The sequence below is a fragment of the Ahaetulla prasina genome, chromosome 1, assembly GCF_028640845.1.
Source record: "Ahaetulla prasina isolate Xishuangbanna chromosome 1, ASM2864084v1, whole genome shotgun sequence".
NCBI lineage: Eukaryota > Metazoa > Chordata > Lepidosauria > Squamata > Colubridae > Ahaetulla > Ahaetulla prasina.
The window spans coordinates 358,203,644-358,219,625 of NC_080539.1; the positions used below are offsets into that span (position 1 = coordinate 358,203,644).

General features: G+C 40.0%; 1 protein-coding gene across 2 annotated transcripts; it reads right to left on the reverse strand.

Moving 5' to 3' along the window:
* Positions 1 to 3,721: 3,721 nt before the first annotated feature.
* Positions 3,722 to 15,618, reverse strand: MED26 (mediator complex subunit 26). Of its 2 annotated transcripts, XM_058163207.1 has the most exons (3): positions 15,200 to 15,618; positions 9,923 to 9,997; positions 3,722 to 7,137 (listed from the first exon to the last, which is right to left on the reverse strand). In XM_058163207.1, exons 1-3 carry the CDS (start codon positions 15,272 to 15,274, stop codon positions 5,461 to 5,463), a joined length of 1,827 nt encoding a protein of 608 aa, XP_058019190.1. In that variant the 5' UTR covers positions 15,275 to 15,618; the 3' UTR covers positions 3,722 to 5,460. The 2 variants fall into 2 exon arrangements, with proteins under 2 accessions (XP_058019190.1, XP_058019191.1); XM_058163208.1 differs by lacking the exons at positions 9,923 to 9,997; positions 15,200 to 15,618 and adding an exon at positions 9,287 to 9,909.
* Between the last annotated feature and the right edge of the window lie 364 nt (positions 15,619 to 15,982).

Below are 15,982 nucleotides of genomic sequence, written 5' to 3' on the forward strand. Positions count from 1 at the left end.
GAGTAATGTACACAACCATTGAAGCAGAGCTCCCAAAATAAAGTCCAAAACATGAAATTACAGACGTCTGGTATCGAGGATTCCACTAGGATTTGCACAAAGCAGAAAAAGTGATTCTGTTTAAACTCAGGATAAAACCTCAAGGAATATTGCAAGTTTCCTGGATTCTGCAGAATAAAATTCAGAATTTCTTGAGTATCTTGTTCCATCCTCAAACAAAATTCTTCGTATCAAAGTCAGAATACTCACATTGGCAATTTAGATGTCAAAATATTTTCAAGTGTTTTGCACTCCCAAATATTTCATTTTACTATCAAAGTAGCCTGGGCCTGAGAACTGCATTTGCCATAGCAATACAATTTAACACGTTATTTGAATTACACCTTTAGTATTTGATAGTGTTCTCAAAATTAAAAACATAATTACAATAAGCCTATAACTCATGCTTGCCCTTCCTTTTCTTTCCCATACTATCTGGAGTGGGATAATTTAGCAAATGATGACTTGGCAAAAATCCTGAAGTCCTCAAGATGCCTTAAAAGCCTCAGTTTGCAGGCTAATCCCTTCTGAATTTTCTGAATTTTCTTTTGCTAAATTGCCCATTTTTCTTTTGCGTCAATGAATTAAGTGCAGCTATTTGCATCCTATTTTAATTTTTTAAAAAAATTAAATGGTGCCAATGCTATACTTGTGGGCTCAGGTCAGGTTTCTCTAACATATTGTACACATTTCTGTTATTTAAATTTGTTTTGTCTTGTTTTCCCATTTTGTTTTATTAGTTTATTTTTGCAAAAATATATATAAACATTGACAAAATACCCAGTATAAAATAAAGTGATGTACACAACATTCATTTCTTCAATCCCACCATATCAAGATGAAGGTCTGGCTAAGAAATTGTGACTGCCCAAATGTCTCCCAGTGAATTAGAATCTCATTTTTTAAAATCACAATCCAATAACAGCAGCACTCACCACAGTGGCTTACTAAAAAAATTGAATCAGCCTACGTACAAAACCTAACCATGAATTTAAAGAAAATAAATTTAAAATTAGCTACGGGCAAACAGGAATCACAGGCCAAGAGAAGTAAAATATTCTTCCAATGATAGTTCCAGGCAGGCATCACGGGTTAGAAATATCACCTCAGAACTATCCAAAGAACAGATTCACATTACTTAGTAAACCACACATCAATGGGTCTCAATGTGATGACCAAACCTAGAAACTAAATCATTTTTAGGGGGAAAAAACCCTCAATATCCACTCCATATTCAACATTAGTCACTGGGTGAGGCTCTATCTATTCATGATTCCCAGTATCATTCAAACCTTGAAGTAAGGGTTAACAAGGTGGGTTATTTCTCTGAAACAAAATTGAGAACAGCCACAAGAGAAGAGTTTCTCCCACACACTCTTATCTCATCCTTTCTCTCCCATGCATATGGGGGAGGGTGAAAGAGGGACTACAAGGTTACAGGAAGAAGGTACTGGAAGTAGTTTTCTCTCACAACACCTGTTAACTCTGATTCTCATCAGGCCATTGTGGAATTTTTACAGCATATTTTTTAAAAAACCAGGAACTGACAGCCACAAAAATAGTTGAGATACCAACTCAAGCCATTGCTCCCAGTATAATTATATCAGTCTTTTTTGTTTGATCATCTGGCATCAGATTAGTGGCTGAGTAACTATGCCACAGGTAGTGCTAGACTGTTAGGCATCTTGTGCAAACACGCTCAATTATGGTGGAGCTACTGGTAGCAGGAATATTGCACTGTATGCGGAGGGAAGGTTGTGCTAGTCAGCAAAGGTTAAAAGATCTTATCGGGTCCCATGGCCGTATATTTGTTTTTCTGTTCCTACTGTAGTAGCTTTAAGAAGATGACCTTAAACAAATATCAGAAAATGACAGGAGAGCTTCATTTATTGGAATCTTGTGTAGAAATTAAAAGAAAACAAGGGGAAGAAATAAGAAAACTATGTTTTGACAGAGATTTTTAGAGCTTACTTTTTTATGACTGCAACAACTGCTTGAAGAAAAAAAAAATTGGAGTGTTTTCATGTGTGAAATCGCCTAGAATAAGTCAGAATGAATTTTTGGGCTATTCCATTCTAGTTCTTAAGACACATAGGGTGGTATTTAAAAAAAAACTGCGTGAGGAACAGGGAGGCAGTGACTCTCCATATTACTCTCAGCAGCTACAATGAATGATGCGGAATATGGAAAATTGTATCTGAATGTCACAAATTCCCCTCACTAGCAAACATAAACCGCCTGTTACTGTATGAACTAGAACTATATACGCTCCCCTGAAACATGTCTGTTTTGGGAAACACTTGCAGTTTTATTTATAGAGACTGCACATCTGTTGTCTAGAACTTGGTATAGCATGGAAAGTTAAAAAAAAAGACTAATACTGTATAAACCAACTAATCCAAAAACAGATCAACACATGCCCTTCCAGACTGCAACTCCCACAAACTCTGTCATCAGTTATGCCAACTTAAGACCAAAAAGTTACACAGAACGCAACATAAGGCAGAGATTTCAAGCCTTCTGAGAGCCTTCAATTTGTGGACAAACGTTTTTAAAAAATCTCTTGGGCTGAAGTTCGACATTTGCTTGATCACGTTTTACTAGCTAGCCAAAGGCGGAGTACACAAATTGCTCTTTTTCTCCTGACAAAAAGTCAAAAATTTTGCAATAACACATCCTGATTGTCATCCAATTTATGTGATTAAATATTCAAGGATACACATAGTCCTTAACTTACAATAGTTCATTTAGGGACCAAAGTTACACTGGTACTGAAAAAGTGACTTATAACCATTTTTCAGTTACCACCTTTGCAGCATCCTCATGGTCATGTAGTCAAATTCAGATGCTCGGCAATAGATTCATATTTATGACTGTTGAAGTTTCCCAGGGTCACATGATCCCCTTTTGCAAACTTCTGACAAGCTAAGTCAATAGGGAAGCCAGATTCACTTAACAACCATGTTAACAACTGCAGTGGTTGACTTAACAAATGTGGCAAGGAAGGTCATAAAATGGGGCAAAGTTCACTTAACAACTGTTTCACTTAGCAACAGAAATGTTGGGCTCAATTGTGGTAGTAATTTGAAGACTACCTGTAGTTTAAATCTAAAGACACACTGTTTTTACATTGCAATGGAAAAGCTGTGTCTCCCAAGATATTACTGGACTAACTCTCTCTGCCACTATTTCTAGTAATTGGTCATGAGAGCACAGTATAGTGAAGATCTAAAATATAAATTATATAGCACTTTTCATAGAAAATTATAAAATACTTTGCAAATTAAAATAGATATTTAATTTACCATAATTGGGCCTAGAACATCCGCTAAGCAATGCAATTGTGTCCAATTTTAAAACTTTTAGTATGGCTGTCAAATGAATCACAATTGCTCATTAAGCCAATCCAGCTTCCTCCATTGACTGTTTGTTTGTTGGAAACCCCCTGGGAAGAAGGTTGCAATGGTGATCATGTGACTTCAGACACCAGTCCTTGCACCTACGATCATTGCAGTGTCCCCATAGTCTTGCGACCAAAATTCAGGCTTGATGGCAATTGGCATGTATTTACAACAGTTGTAAATGCATGCCAGTTGCCGAAGCACCTGAATTTTGGTCGCATGATCATGGGAATATTGCAATAGCCGTAGGTGCAAGGACTGGTCAGAAGTCACTTTTTAAATCACTGTCATAACTATGAACAGTTATTAAACGAATGTTGCAAGTCAAGAACTACCTGTATAAAACAAATCATTATCTTTAGTTTTCCTGAGAGATATTACTAAGCATTGTCTGCAGCTGAGGTTCTTCCGCTGAGGATTGGAGACAATAATCAAACTGGGTATTTGAGTGGAATGTTAGAATCATGCTCAAAAAACATGCAGGACCAGGACAAAGACTAAAGTTGATTTAATTTAAAGGTACACTTAAAATTGAATCTGAATTAATTAAATGCAATTAATATTACACCCCACATATTGAATAACTCTTCTCTCACTGATACAGTTAACAATTCAGTAGCTCTTTTGAAGAGAGTTCTGGGAGCTGCAGCCGAGGCAGATGTGGGAGGAGAGGATATACAGGGCCCCATGGCCTCAAGTTATGCATCTCTAGTCACAGACTTAGTGGGTGCAGAAAACATACATTTTATAAGTTCAATCTTTTAATTGCCCAACAGGAGACAAGAAGAACTCTGCTTCCACTTGCAACCCCATTTATAAACCCTCATCTATACCTGGCCATTTTTGAAATATTAGAAAGTGACAGTGTATTTTGTGCAAATTTTTTTATTTCCACATTTATATCACAATGTGTCCACTGAAAGGACCAATAGCAAAGTTGCTCCCTTCTGTGCCCAAGAACACAGAAGTCTAGTTACTGTACATTCACTAAGGCTGTTTTTGCAAGTCGCTTTTGTGATGGATATCCATAAGGCAAACAATATCTAAAGGAATGGTAACAAGTATATTTCCAGCATACAAACAGGCTTCTGTCTCCCCCTTCACAGGACATTTACAAACTAGTAGCACCCTCGGTACAAGTTGGAATTTTCTTTGTTAAACAGAAAAAAAAAACAAAACAAAAAACCCACCAATTTCCACTCCGCCACTACCCCCTGCTTTCCCGTAGAAAATCTGCAGAAAAGGGGGTCAACGTGCTTAGGCTGGTGGTGGTGCTGCTGCTGGGAGAACTGTGAACACTTTTTTGCAGCATTTCATGGATCTGAATTGAAACTGAAACCAGACTATGCCTCGTGAAAGTCTACGGAATGCTAAGCCAAAGGTGGGCATCTCTCTCTCTCTTTCTCTCTCTTTCTCTGGCCCTTCCTGCACCGCAGAGCACAAATCATTGCAAGTCACATCTCCACCTCAGGGGGACTTTTGAAGAGAGATGTAACGCAAAGAAGAACTACCTACAGTTTTGCACAGTTCATTTTAAAACATCTCACTGCCATATTATTTCTTTTTAAGAAAATCAAATCAAGACAAATAAATAGACTCAACTACTCTTGTGTTAAATGTTTCATTTCCACAATTACCCACCTGTACCTGCCTGACCTTGGATTCTGGCATTCACAAATAGCTGGAAACGGTTTTCACCTTTGGAAAACGAACACTTTTGTTTTGCTTTGTTTCTAACAGCTGGCTTGCTAGAGTTCAGAACTCTACTTGTTTGTTTGTTTTTAATCAAACCTTTTGTTATGCCTCCCTTTGCAATTTTGTTAGTAAACTGGTAGCAGCACTTCACAAAAAAAAAAAAAAATTAACAGGAAAGAAGAAACTGCCAGCGTCCAGCTCTCTGATACACCCTCTCTGCTTTGTGAGCCTCTTTCAGCGTGATGGGGGTAGATGGGAGATGACACAGCACCTGCCCACTTTACTAACCTGCCAGTGTAAAAAAAGCATCTTAGCAAAATTGTACTCAGTCTAGGCAGACGTAAGGCAGGATGTTCAGGCGCCCCTCATCCCCGTGTGGATCGAGCGATATGCATTGCGTCCAATCATACCAGTTACCCTGTGTATCATAACATCCATTCACGCCAGGCCAGTGTTGGCTGCATATCCTGTCAAGGTCATCCTGTGTCACCTCCCGCGTTACCCCAGGCAAGTCTGCAGGTTTGCTGTGTGGCGCCAGGACATGAGTTTTCCGGGCTTCTCTCCTAGTGCTTTCCTCCTGCTTTAAATATTCAGACATGAAGTAGTGAGCCCCTGGAGTATGCACCCCTGAGGAGGACAGCAAACTACTCTGCCTGTTTAAATAGGACTGAATTATTTCATTCCGGGACAATTCTTTCCAATTCGTTTGTTCAAAGGGACTCTGCAGAGGTGGCTTCGGCTCCTGCTTATCTGTGCCTGTCCTGTGCTGCTCAGCAAGAGCAGGAAGATCCACCTGCAAAGAGTCCCTCTGTGCTAATTTCTTGATCTCGCCCGTCATGGGGTCAAAAGTCAGTCGCCGCTCTTTTTTTAACCGTACAGGCTTGACCCCGCCTTCCATCAGCTGCCCGTCCAAGTTGACCGCGTGGTCTTTGGGCCGATACTTTTTCTTCTTCTTGCTGTCAGACCCTGAGGCAGCGCTGTCACTGTCCATCCTCGAAGCATCTGGGGATAAGTCAACCAAGGGTGCCAAAGACTCTACTGAATGGGAGCCTGCTCCACTGCCGGGAGAGACTCCTGCACTGAGCTGAAGCTGGCCCTCAAGCACTCTTGGCTGCTCCTGATCATGAAGGGATGCTTCAGGGTCCACTTGATGAGATGCCTCCAGTCTCTTTGCTAGTGCTGGCTGTGGGGACAGCTGTACTAGAGAGGGGGGAGGTGGCGATAAGGGCACTGGAACATCCAGAAGAGGGGGCCGTGGGCATGGGGCAAGCGTCAAATTCTTGGGGGAGTACGTGGTATGTTGCCGAGCAAATGTTTCCAGCCTGACATTCCTGGGACTGAATGAGGAGCAACGGGGACTCCTAGGTTGATTGGCAGCAGCTTCCTCTGCTTTGTCATGCTGTTGCTGCTGCAGCACTGCTGTTTTCAGCAGTAAGGATGTCCCGGAAGTTTTGAAGAGTCCTGGAGAGCTGGTGTGAGGCCGCACTGCATTGATGGGGATCTTGTTGGGCTTGTCATTTTCACTCACCTCATCCCTGTTGCCTTCTGGCCCTGGGAGAAGACTCACATCTGGAGGGCTAGGAAAGCTCTCTGGGCTTCCACCAATCCCATTGGTGGGAGGCGGAGAAGAGTTTTGTAATACTTCATAACTGGCTTTGGAAACTTTTGGTATCGGCAGAGGAAGACCATCCTTGGGTTCACCTTGCCTTTTCCGGTTCCCTGGCTTTGGAGAGTGCAGCTTTTGGACATCATTTCTATTCTTCACATCTTGAATGGGTTTAGATCCAATCACAGCCCCAGGAGAAGTTTCCACTCGGCAGTTGTGAGCCCCACCGTTGGCTGATCCAGGTGGATTTGGCAATCCTCTCAAGGTGGCTTCATTCTGTGAAACAGGCTCAATCAGCTTCTGCCAATTCCGCAACAGTTTTTTGGCCCGTTTAGCAAGCTCCTCATTCTTGGTTTTTTTCCTCACGTCATTGATGAGCTTCCCCAGCCGTGTTTCCTAAGGGTTTTTTTTTTTAAAAAAAGAACAACACAAAGATGATTATTTTAAAAGACACCTCATCAAATATCATTAATGGAGAAACTTCTTTTGTTCTCTCAATGGGTATGTTCTGACAAAGCCCAGAAGAGGAAAAGGAGTATAGGGCAATTCAATAGCTGACTTTGAGTTTCGTTTCTTAATCACAGTCAGAAAAGTGGGAAAAGCACAATTAAGGAGCAAAGTAGCTTGTGAGGTGGAAAATTATCCAGAAAACTTTCTTTGATTGCATATTTTCCTTAAAAAATTGTTTCTCTTTTGAGAAATGGCTCCTTTTGCTAAAGTTAATTTGTAATCCGCGAAATGTAAATCAAATAGGGTGGCTATATTTTGATAAAAATCTAATCGACTATAGCATCAAATTGTGTTTTTCACATGATTCAAATATGCTAAATTAGAACAATTTTAATACTTTAACCACTAGTGTCATATAATGATTAAGTTGTTGGGCTAGAGTAGAGACTCAGCTTCCAATCTACCCACAACTACAGAAGGTCTCTGAGTGACTTTAAACTAGTCGCTCACTCTCAGTCCAGCCTACTTCAAAAAGCTACTGTATCATTATGGGGAAAAAACAGAAAGCGCTATTAGATATAGCGCACTAAGGGCTTTTAAATCAAATAAATGATCATCTTCCTAAAACTTCAATCAATACAAAGCCACTGTTGTATTTTCAAAAATATACATTAAACCCAAATAAATATTTGGATTTATTTAAATACATTCTTAACATTTATAATACCAATGCTACAATAAGTGCATTTTTCAAATACTTTGACTTATTTTAATATTACACTGAAAAAATATTTTGTGTAGCATTTGAATCAAACCTATGTTTAAGGAAGTAAAAAAATAAATTGATAGGTAAAGCAGAATGTTCTCTGGTTAATTTTTTTCCAAATCTATAATCATATCAAACATGAATATATACACAAATCTAGTGTGGCAGAATATCCTTATAAAGACCGTCCAAATATACCTTGAAATGGCAGAATAAATCAAGCTGGTACCATTGTAAGTGAATCAAAATCAACAAAGGAAATGCAAGCCATTCTGTACTTAATAAGGTAGGGCAAGCAGAGAATCATCTCAACTGCAAATGAAATGTATAGCATCAACCAGTTATGAATTACATTCCCTGTTTCTGACTGATGCTGGCAGAGAAAGCTGTGGGCAGCTTCCATGTAATTCCACAGGCTACAGCAATAGGTGAGCTGTTAACAAGTTCAGGCAAGCTGTCAATACTCATTCTTTATGCGAGTCAATTTTTTTATCACAAGGAAAGTTTAAAATCCATGAACTGTCACAGAATATGGACATTTTATCATACGTGACTTTATCCAGTTCACTAAGGCTCAAAATGACCTATTTGCAAACGTTCACAAAAATTAACTCCAAAAGCTTGATGTGAATCTGCCCTTGCTTGTTGCATTTCCTTTAAATGATTCTGATCAAGTTCCATTTGGTTAAGATAATAACTGTGGCCAAAATATGTCAGGTAAAGGACTTAAGTATCTGTCTTCTCAGAGGACCAAATCTTCTTAGCAGACAAGAAGTGAAAGCGATGCTTTATTTTGTGTGTGTGTGTGAGGCTGTATGCTTAAATTATGTTTATTATTCTTAGTTTTGTTTATGTTATTCTTATTTCTACTTGTTTTCATGCATCTGCTTATATTAAATCAGACTGGGAAGTTTCCAAAGCCTTGAATAATTGAAAATGTTTATAGTACATTCCAAGCACATCCTGATAAGTTCCTAGCACATTTGTCTGGCTTAAAAGGCTCACGTTTTTATCAACCAAAATAATTCACTGCTTGGGTGTTCTTCTCTCCTTTAATCAACAGACAGACAGAGGAAGGTGAAGGGGGGAAAAAGCCACGCAATCAAAAAAAGTCAGTTCTGCCTTATTCTGTATGATATATACACTTCCAGTCGGCAGACATTACAAAATTCTGAAACTGAAAAATAATAAACACACATAAAAAAAGGTTTATTGGAATTACAAGAAATAGTAGTAGCTTGTTTAAATCTGTTCATGCTGGGCTTGTCTTCTTGTCAAGAAAAAGAATCTAAAAATGCAATTATTTCAAGAAAGAAGAGGTGAAATCACCATAATTCTTGGATGAACAGCTTCGTCTTCCCTCCCATGGTGGAGGTGACATTAAGGGTGACGACAGAATGTCAGTCAAAATAAAGACTGGAAATATAAGGTTGTATGATTGCTGGGACATGTGAAGCTTTTTGGGCCTTCAGAGACAGACCAGTAAAATCCTGTTGTTTGCTGCTTTTCTTGTGTCAAAACAGTGAGAGCACATTTCTCTCAATCACAAAGTATTATCAAGCCTAACAAGAAGTCAAATGTAAGTATTTAGACTGGAATAAGCTAGGTGATACATAGAACTCCTACTCCTCCTTGTGCCAAAACAGTCATCGGACGTTGGTGATCATGTTGGCGATCCTATTTTTATCAACAGCTGCACAAAAAAGTATTGCTGAGTTTTGTCCAAGCCAGTCCCTTAGATTTTGAAGCCATGATGTTCTTATGCCTGGACCTCGTTTGCCATCAATCTTTCCTTAGAGGATTAAGTGAAGTATGCCATATTTTGCCAGGTGTGACATCACATGTCCTCCTACATCGTCCTATAACTCCTCCTACAACTTTAAATACCATGCCTACTTTTGGCATTTTCTAGTATTCTATGCTTTTTTTCTTATCGGGAAAAGAATACTTGCTGTAGGAACAAACCTCAAGTGCCTCTTTGGTGATGGGGTATTTCTCCAAGCTGGAGATCACTTCCAGTACTGCCACCATGTTATGTATCTGTGGAGAAAAATGAACAGAAAGTAAGTATCCTTTTAGAGAAAAGCTTATGCTTCAGCTACATCTTGTTATGTCACACTGGACAGTAGAGCTGCCTATGTCAGTGGACTCCCTGGAATTCCCTACATGAGTATTGAAATATTTGAAGCAGGTAGTGTCAAAAGATGATGCTTTTTCTGCTGAAAATATATGTGCCTAGAACTCTTTTTTCCTGCTTTGGGGTTGCTTACTTTTTATGGTAAGTGAAAATATTTCTAATTCTCTGGGTTTCTTCAGTGTCACCCTGTAGACACATGACTTAAATAGATTGTTTCCAGCATACTGCATCTCATTTTATTCGGATACTCTAAAATTTATTATTGCCAGAATTGGGATTTTATTCTCAATCTTAGTTATATAAAGCAGCTTAATTATTCTACATGAAGAATGGCTTGAAGGGCTGTCCAACAAATAAAACACATAACTAGATTTGCCATAAATAAGATGTCCTTGGTCCATAGCATTGGCTCCAAAAATTAAAGTGATTATGATCATTTCCCTGGACACACCAAATGCCATGACACCAGCTCAGTGACCTACATTATAACTTTACATGCCATTATCAGGACATGTTCATACACACATATGTAACTAAATACATTTCCACATTTCCATTATTTTTATCTTCTTCCTCATGACATGCAACACAAATACGCTCCCAACTAATAGTAGCAACCCCCAGAAGGAGTGAAGCACTAAATTTGCAGCATTTTTAAAAAATGAACTATTCTGTCCCTTACTGTATAAAACGTTTATGAAAAAGACCGCTAAGGAAGAGAGTATTGTGAAGTTACCAACAGAAAAAGTAAATTAAATGAATTAATAATCTATGGCTGGCAATAGTGAGGCATTTTTATTAAGACCAACTAAAAATCAGCAACTCACATTTTTTATAAATAATTCTACTACTATAGTATATAAAGATTGGAGGTATTTTGGAGATTGGACAAGCAAACAAACAATATTGAACTTCAACTAGGACTGTGTGTTTATAGAGATTCTCAATCATCCAGATCATGATTGTCTCAAAGATGCTTTTTCAAAAGGCCATTGGACTGTTTTTTTTTCTTTTTATTTATTTTATTTATTTATTTATTTTGTCACAACAGTATATATAAGCATAAGCATGAAAATAACTAAATAACTATAAGCATATATATATATATAAGCATAAGTGTGTAATAACTATATTAATTGGATATAATGAAAGGAAACAATAGGACAGGAACGGTAGGCACGTTTGTGCTCTTATGCACGCCCCTTACAGACCTCTTAAGAATGGGGTGAGGTCAATGGTAGACAGTTTTTGGTTAAAGCTTTGGGGATTTTGAGAAGAGACCACAGAGTCAGGTAGTGTGTTCCAAGCATTCCAACCTAGTGCCTAGTGAAGAAAACCACACAATTCTTTTAGATTTATTTACCAAACTGTTGCCTATGAAATATGGGTTCTATTGTACATAGCACTAAGGCAGAAAACATAAAAGAGAGTCTGAAGTACACTACTTATTTTTTAAAAAATATTTATATATCACCTATTTTATAAAAGTGTGGTTTAAAATTTAAAAAGGAGAAATCATCAGCTGAGAATGAGGGTGACCAGGAAAAGACAAGGAAATAAATGTGTTTTAACACAGTTATTCTGCTTTATTTAGTGAGGCTGGGGTCATCTCAATCCATCAGAAAGGAGCTGCAAGATATTACTTCAAACTGCCTGGAGACAAAAGTTATCACATAGGGACAAAAGCTATGTCTAGACCAGGGGTGCTTAAATCTGGCCCATGGGGCCGTTCTGGAAATAGCATAGGGCAAGCCTGCAGTGCCTCTGGCAGCCAAAACACCCTCCCCTCCCCGCACCCTGTTTCGGCCAGCAAAGTGCTGCAGGAGGCCGTTTAGGCCGAAAATGGGGTGTAGCACATGGCCCTACTATGTCCATCTAACCTGAAAACGGGGCATGGCACAGTCACACCTCCCCTCTCCCCCTATTTTGGCTAGCAAAGTGCTGCAGGAGACTGTCCAGGCTCAAAATGGGGCACGCGGCCCCCCGTGCCCCGTTTTGGCCGGCAGGATGCTGCAGGAGGTGTCCATCCCGTTACCCCCCCTCCCCAAGGAGAATGATAATCCGGCCCTCGAAGAAATCCAGTTTGACACCCATGGTCTAGACTCTAGACAGACACACAATACTTTCCACAATACCAAAATCATATTAACCTAGACAACAAATGAAAATCAGTATAGCATTTAAGGTATTCTTAGAAGAGGACTGAGAAAATCAGGTTTACAGGTAATCCTCAACTTACAACCACAATTGAGGTCAACATTTCTGTTGTTAAATAAGATATTGGTTAACTGAGTTTTGCCCCATTTTACAATTTTTCTTTTCACAGATGTTAAGTGTAACTATAGCTGTTAAATTAGTAACAAGATTGTTAAGTGACTGTGGCTTCTTCACTGACTTCACTTGTTAGAAGGTCACAAAAGGTGATCACATGATCCCAGGACACGGCAACCATCATAAATATGTGTCAATTGCCAAGCATCTACATTTTGATCTAGTGACCATGGGGAATGCTGCAATGGTTGTAAGTGAGAAAAATTGTCGTAACTCACTTTTTTCAGTGCCACTGTAACTTTCAATGGTCACTAAATGATCTATTGTAAGTTGAGGACTACCTGTAGTTCTGTTTTACCATGAAAGCTCATTGAGTGATTTTGGCCTGTCACTCTCTCTCAATGCAGCCAACTCATAGGTGTCTTGTAATAAGGAAAAGAACCTGAAGGGAGCACTATGTATGCTACCCTGTTTTCCCCAAAATAATACATCCCCTGATAATAAGCCCAATCGGGTTTTTGAGCGTATGGAGATAAGGCCAAGCGGTTATTTCAGGGTTCAAAAAAATATAAGACAGGGTCTTATTTTAGGGAAAACACCGTATGTGTGCTCCACATTTATGGAAATAGTCACTTTATAGAATAGAATAGAATTTTTTATTGGCCAAGTGTGATTGGCCACACAAGAAATTATATATCAGGGTAAAGATACATGGCATGTAAACAGTCCTGTTGTAGAAGAGCAATTGACTCTTGCAGGCTTCCCTTAAGCTTTCATTCTGAGGAACAGTGTAGCATAAATTAAAACAAGTCAATAAACAGTCCTAGATTTGAAAGAAAAAAATGGCATAACTTCCTGATGTATCTTAAGAATACATATGTCTGATAAAGCATATACTATCCTCCAAACATTTGAAGGATAAGTCGCATACTTAAAATAAGAAACCAAAACGTACATAAACATGTAAATATATTCAGACTTTCTCGAGAGAATGAAAGCTTAAGGGAAGCCTGCAAGAGTCAATTGGCTCTTCCACAACAGGACTGTTTACATGCCATGTATCTTTATCCTGATATAAAGTGACTATCTCCATAGATGTAGAGCGCAGTAGTGAAAAGCACATCTCTTTTACTTACTCACAGTGATACAAAAGAACTCATAAACACAGCCTTTCTACTGATGGCAGCTAAAGGACAACTGCCAAAGAATAAGTAGTAACGCAAGGGCCTGATTTGAAATATGGCAAATGATAAACTCCCAAGAGTTCTTAACGAAGGCCAGCACACTGGTTTTAGTTCAGCTTAATATAATTGTCAATATAAATGTTCTGAATGATAAGCATAACAAATTTTGAGAATAATTTGTTTCTTTAGCTCTCGTATATATGAGTCTTTTTTTGGGGAAGTTTCCATGCAGATAAACATAATTTTATGCACTTTCCATTGGGCCTCATTTTTTTTCTCCAATAGAAAATAAGCAAATAATATACATGATATACCAGACAAGTAATTTACAAGTTACTGTAGTTACTCACTAGAGCTACTGCACTATCAGACAAAATATTTTAAGTAAAATATAACATTTTTTATTTTCCTAGAAGGTATAATAAATAAAAATAAACTCATTATATGTTTATATTGAATAAGAAGTCCAAAGATTCAGGATAACTATGCTTTGCTTAAATAATATCCATCTCACCCCTCAAAAACAGGGTTATAAGAGCAGCATAGAAAGGAATAGTTGCAGAAAATACAGGCTGAGTGTGGAGGAATTAGAGATGCCGAAAGCTGAAGTAATAAATAATCAAAGGCGTACAGCTCAGGACCCTGCTCTACAAATATATTGGGACTCGAAGAACAAGAACAAAAATACAGTAAAATTTCCCTGCACAGACCCATAGAATATGATTGTACAAAGTGGATTCACACATACCTAACACAAGGAAGATTAGGGACAATACACAAAAGCAAGGCAAGGAAAAGTACAGAAAGCATAGATGCTCTGAGAAAGAGGTAAGATGAAGTATTTCAAGAAGCCCTTAAAACAGAAAATATTAGCCCAAACTATCACAAGCCACCTTTCAAATAAGTACCAAATTCTTGCTCACTGGCAGACCACCATTATATAGCTCATACTACACAAGTTATGCTATTCTGAAGAAGCAAAAAAGGGGAGGGGAAAATGGTGTCAGACAGAAAACACTATATGTTTGGGTCAACTGGGAGAAGAGAATGAGAGTACAGTAAATGACCAGCAAAGGACTAAAAATAAGCTTCAGGCAGCATTAATTATTGGGCATTACAGAATACAGTTCAGAAGATTATAAAAGATCCAAAGAGACTCCAGAAGGGGACTATAGACAAGAAGCTTGGTCAATCTTTTTCTTGCAGTACCTACTTTTTGGCAAAATATGGGACAGGAGGGGGAAGGGGAATTGCTCCAATAGCCAGGCAAATGGAGGAAGAGAGAGAGAAGCCAACAAGAGGGTAAAGCTTTTAGAATCAAAACCTTCCTGCCACCATCCCTAGCAGAAGTATAATTTGTTTAGATAAATCTATCGACTGGCTGTCTCTCTCAGACCCCCCCAGATACATCCACAATCTAACTACAGGAATCCTACTACCCCTAAGCAGGATAAAAAATGGTTCTCATTCTCTCTAATCCTTGACCAAGACTTCTAGAGCCGGGTGCCCCTACACATGTGGTGGACTACAATCCACCATACTTAAGTCAGCATGGTTAATGTCACCTGGGACTACGGAGTAACAGAAAAACAGACAAGTAGTTTGAGACAAGCTGCCCATTCCCTGCTGGGCATATCTCGCTTTACTCACATTGCTGTTGGGGTCGATGGCCTGCAGCAGCCGGTCCCTGATCTGCTGCGGGGACGGTCCCGGAGCCGCTGTCATTGCCTCCCTGGGGGAGGAAGAGCCCCGGGCCCAGCAGATTGGGGGCGAGAGGAGGCCCCACCGTCCTCCCCTCCTCCCTCCCTCTCTTTCTCACTCGCCGGCCTCGCCGCGGGGCAACTGGAGCCGCATGTTCCGCCGGGCTCAAGCGCCCCACCAGTCAGGGGGAGGAAGGCTATCGCGACTGCTCGAGAAGAACGGGAAGAAAATAGCCTCGCCCGACTCGTCCTAGACCCACCGGGACCGCCGCTCTGCTCCGCTCGGCTCCACCGAGGAGACGGAGGAGGAGGCCGAGCTCAACTGTGGGCAGGAGCCAGCCCCGCGCAGTGCATCCTGGGACACGCCCGACGCTGACGGCGCCCGACGCACAGACGCAGAACGTCGCGTCTGTGACGTCACGACGCAGGGCGTCGGGTACTCCCGCCAAGAGGATTGAGTTGCTTGGGGGTGGGGGTTGGGGATAAGGAAGGAAGGAAGGGGTGAGAACTCGGCATTCTGTTAGTTCAGTGCGTGTCCGCGATAGGCACTCGCAGGCGGGAAAAGTCGGAGCCATCCGCGCCTGCGTAGAAGATCCCGCGGAAGTGGCTGGAAAGAAGTAGTGCGAGATAGACTGAGGTGGCGGCGGCAGCAGCAGGCTTTAGAAACGGCAAAAAGGCGGGAAAAAGTCCCGCTTCTGTCACTCGCGCTGGTTGACCAGATAGTTTTGATGAT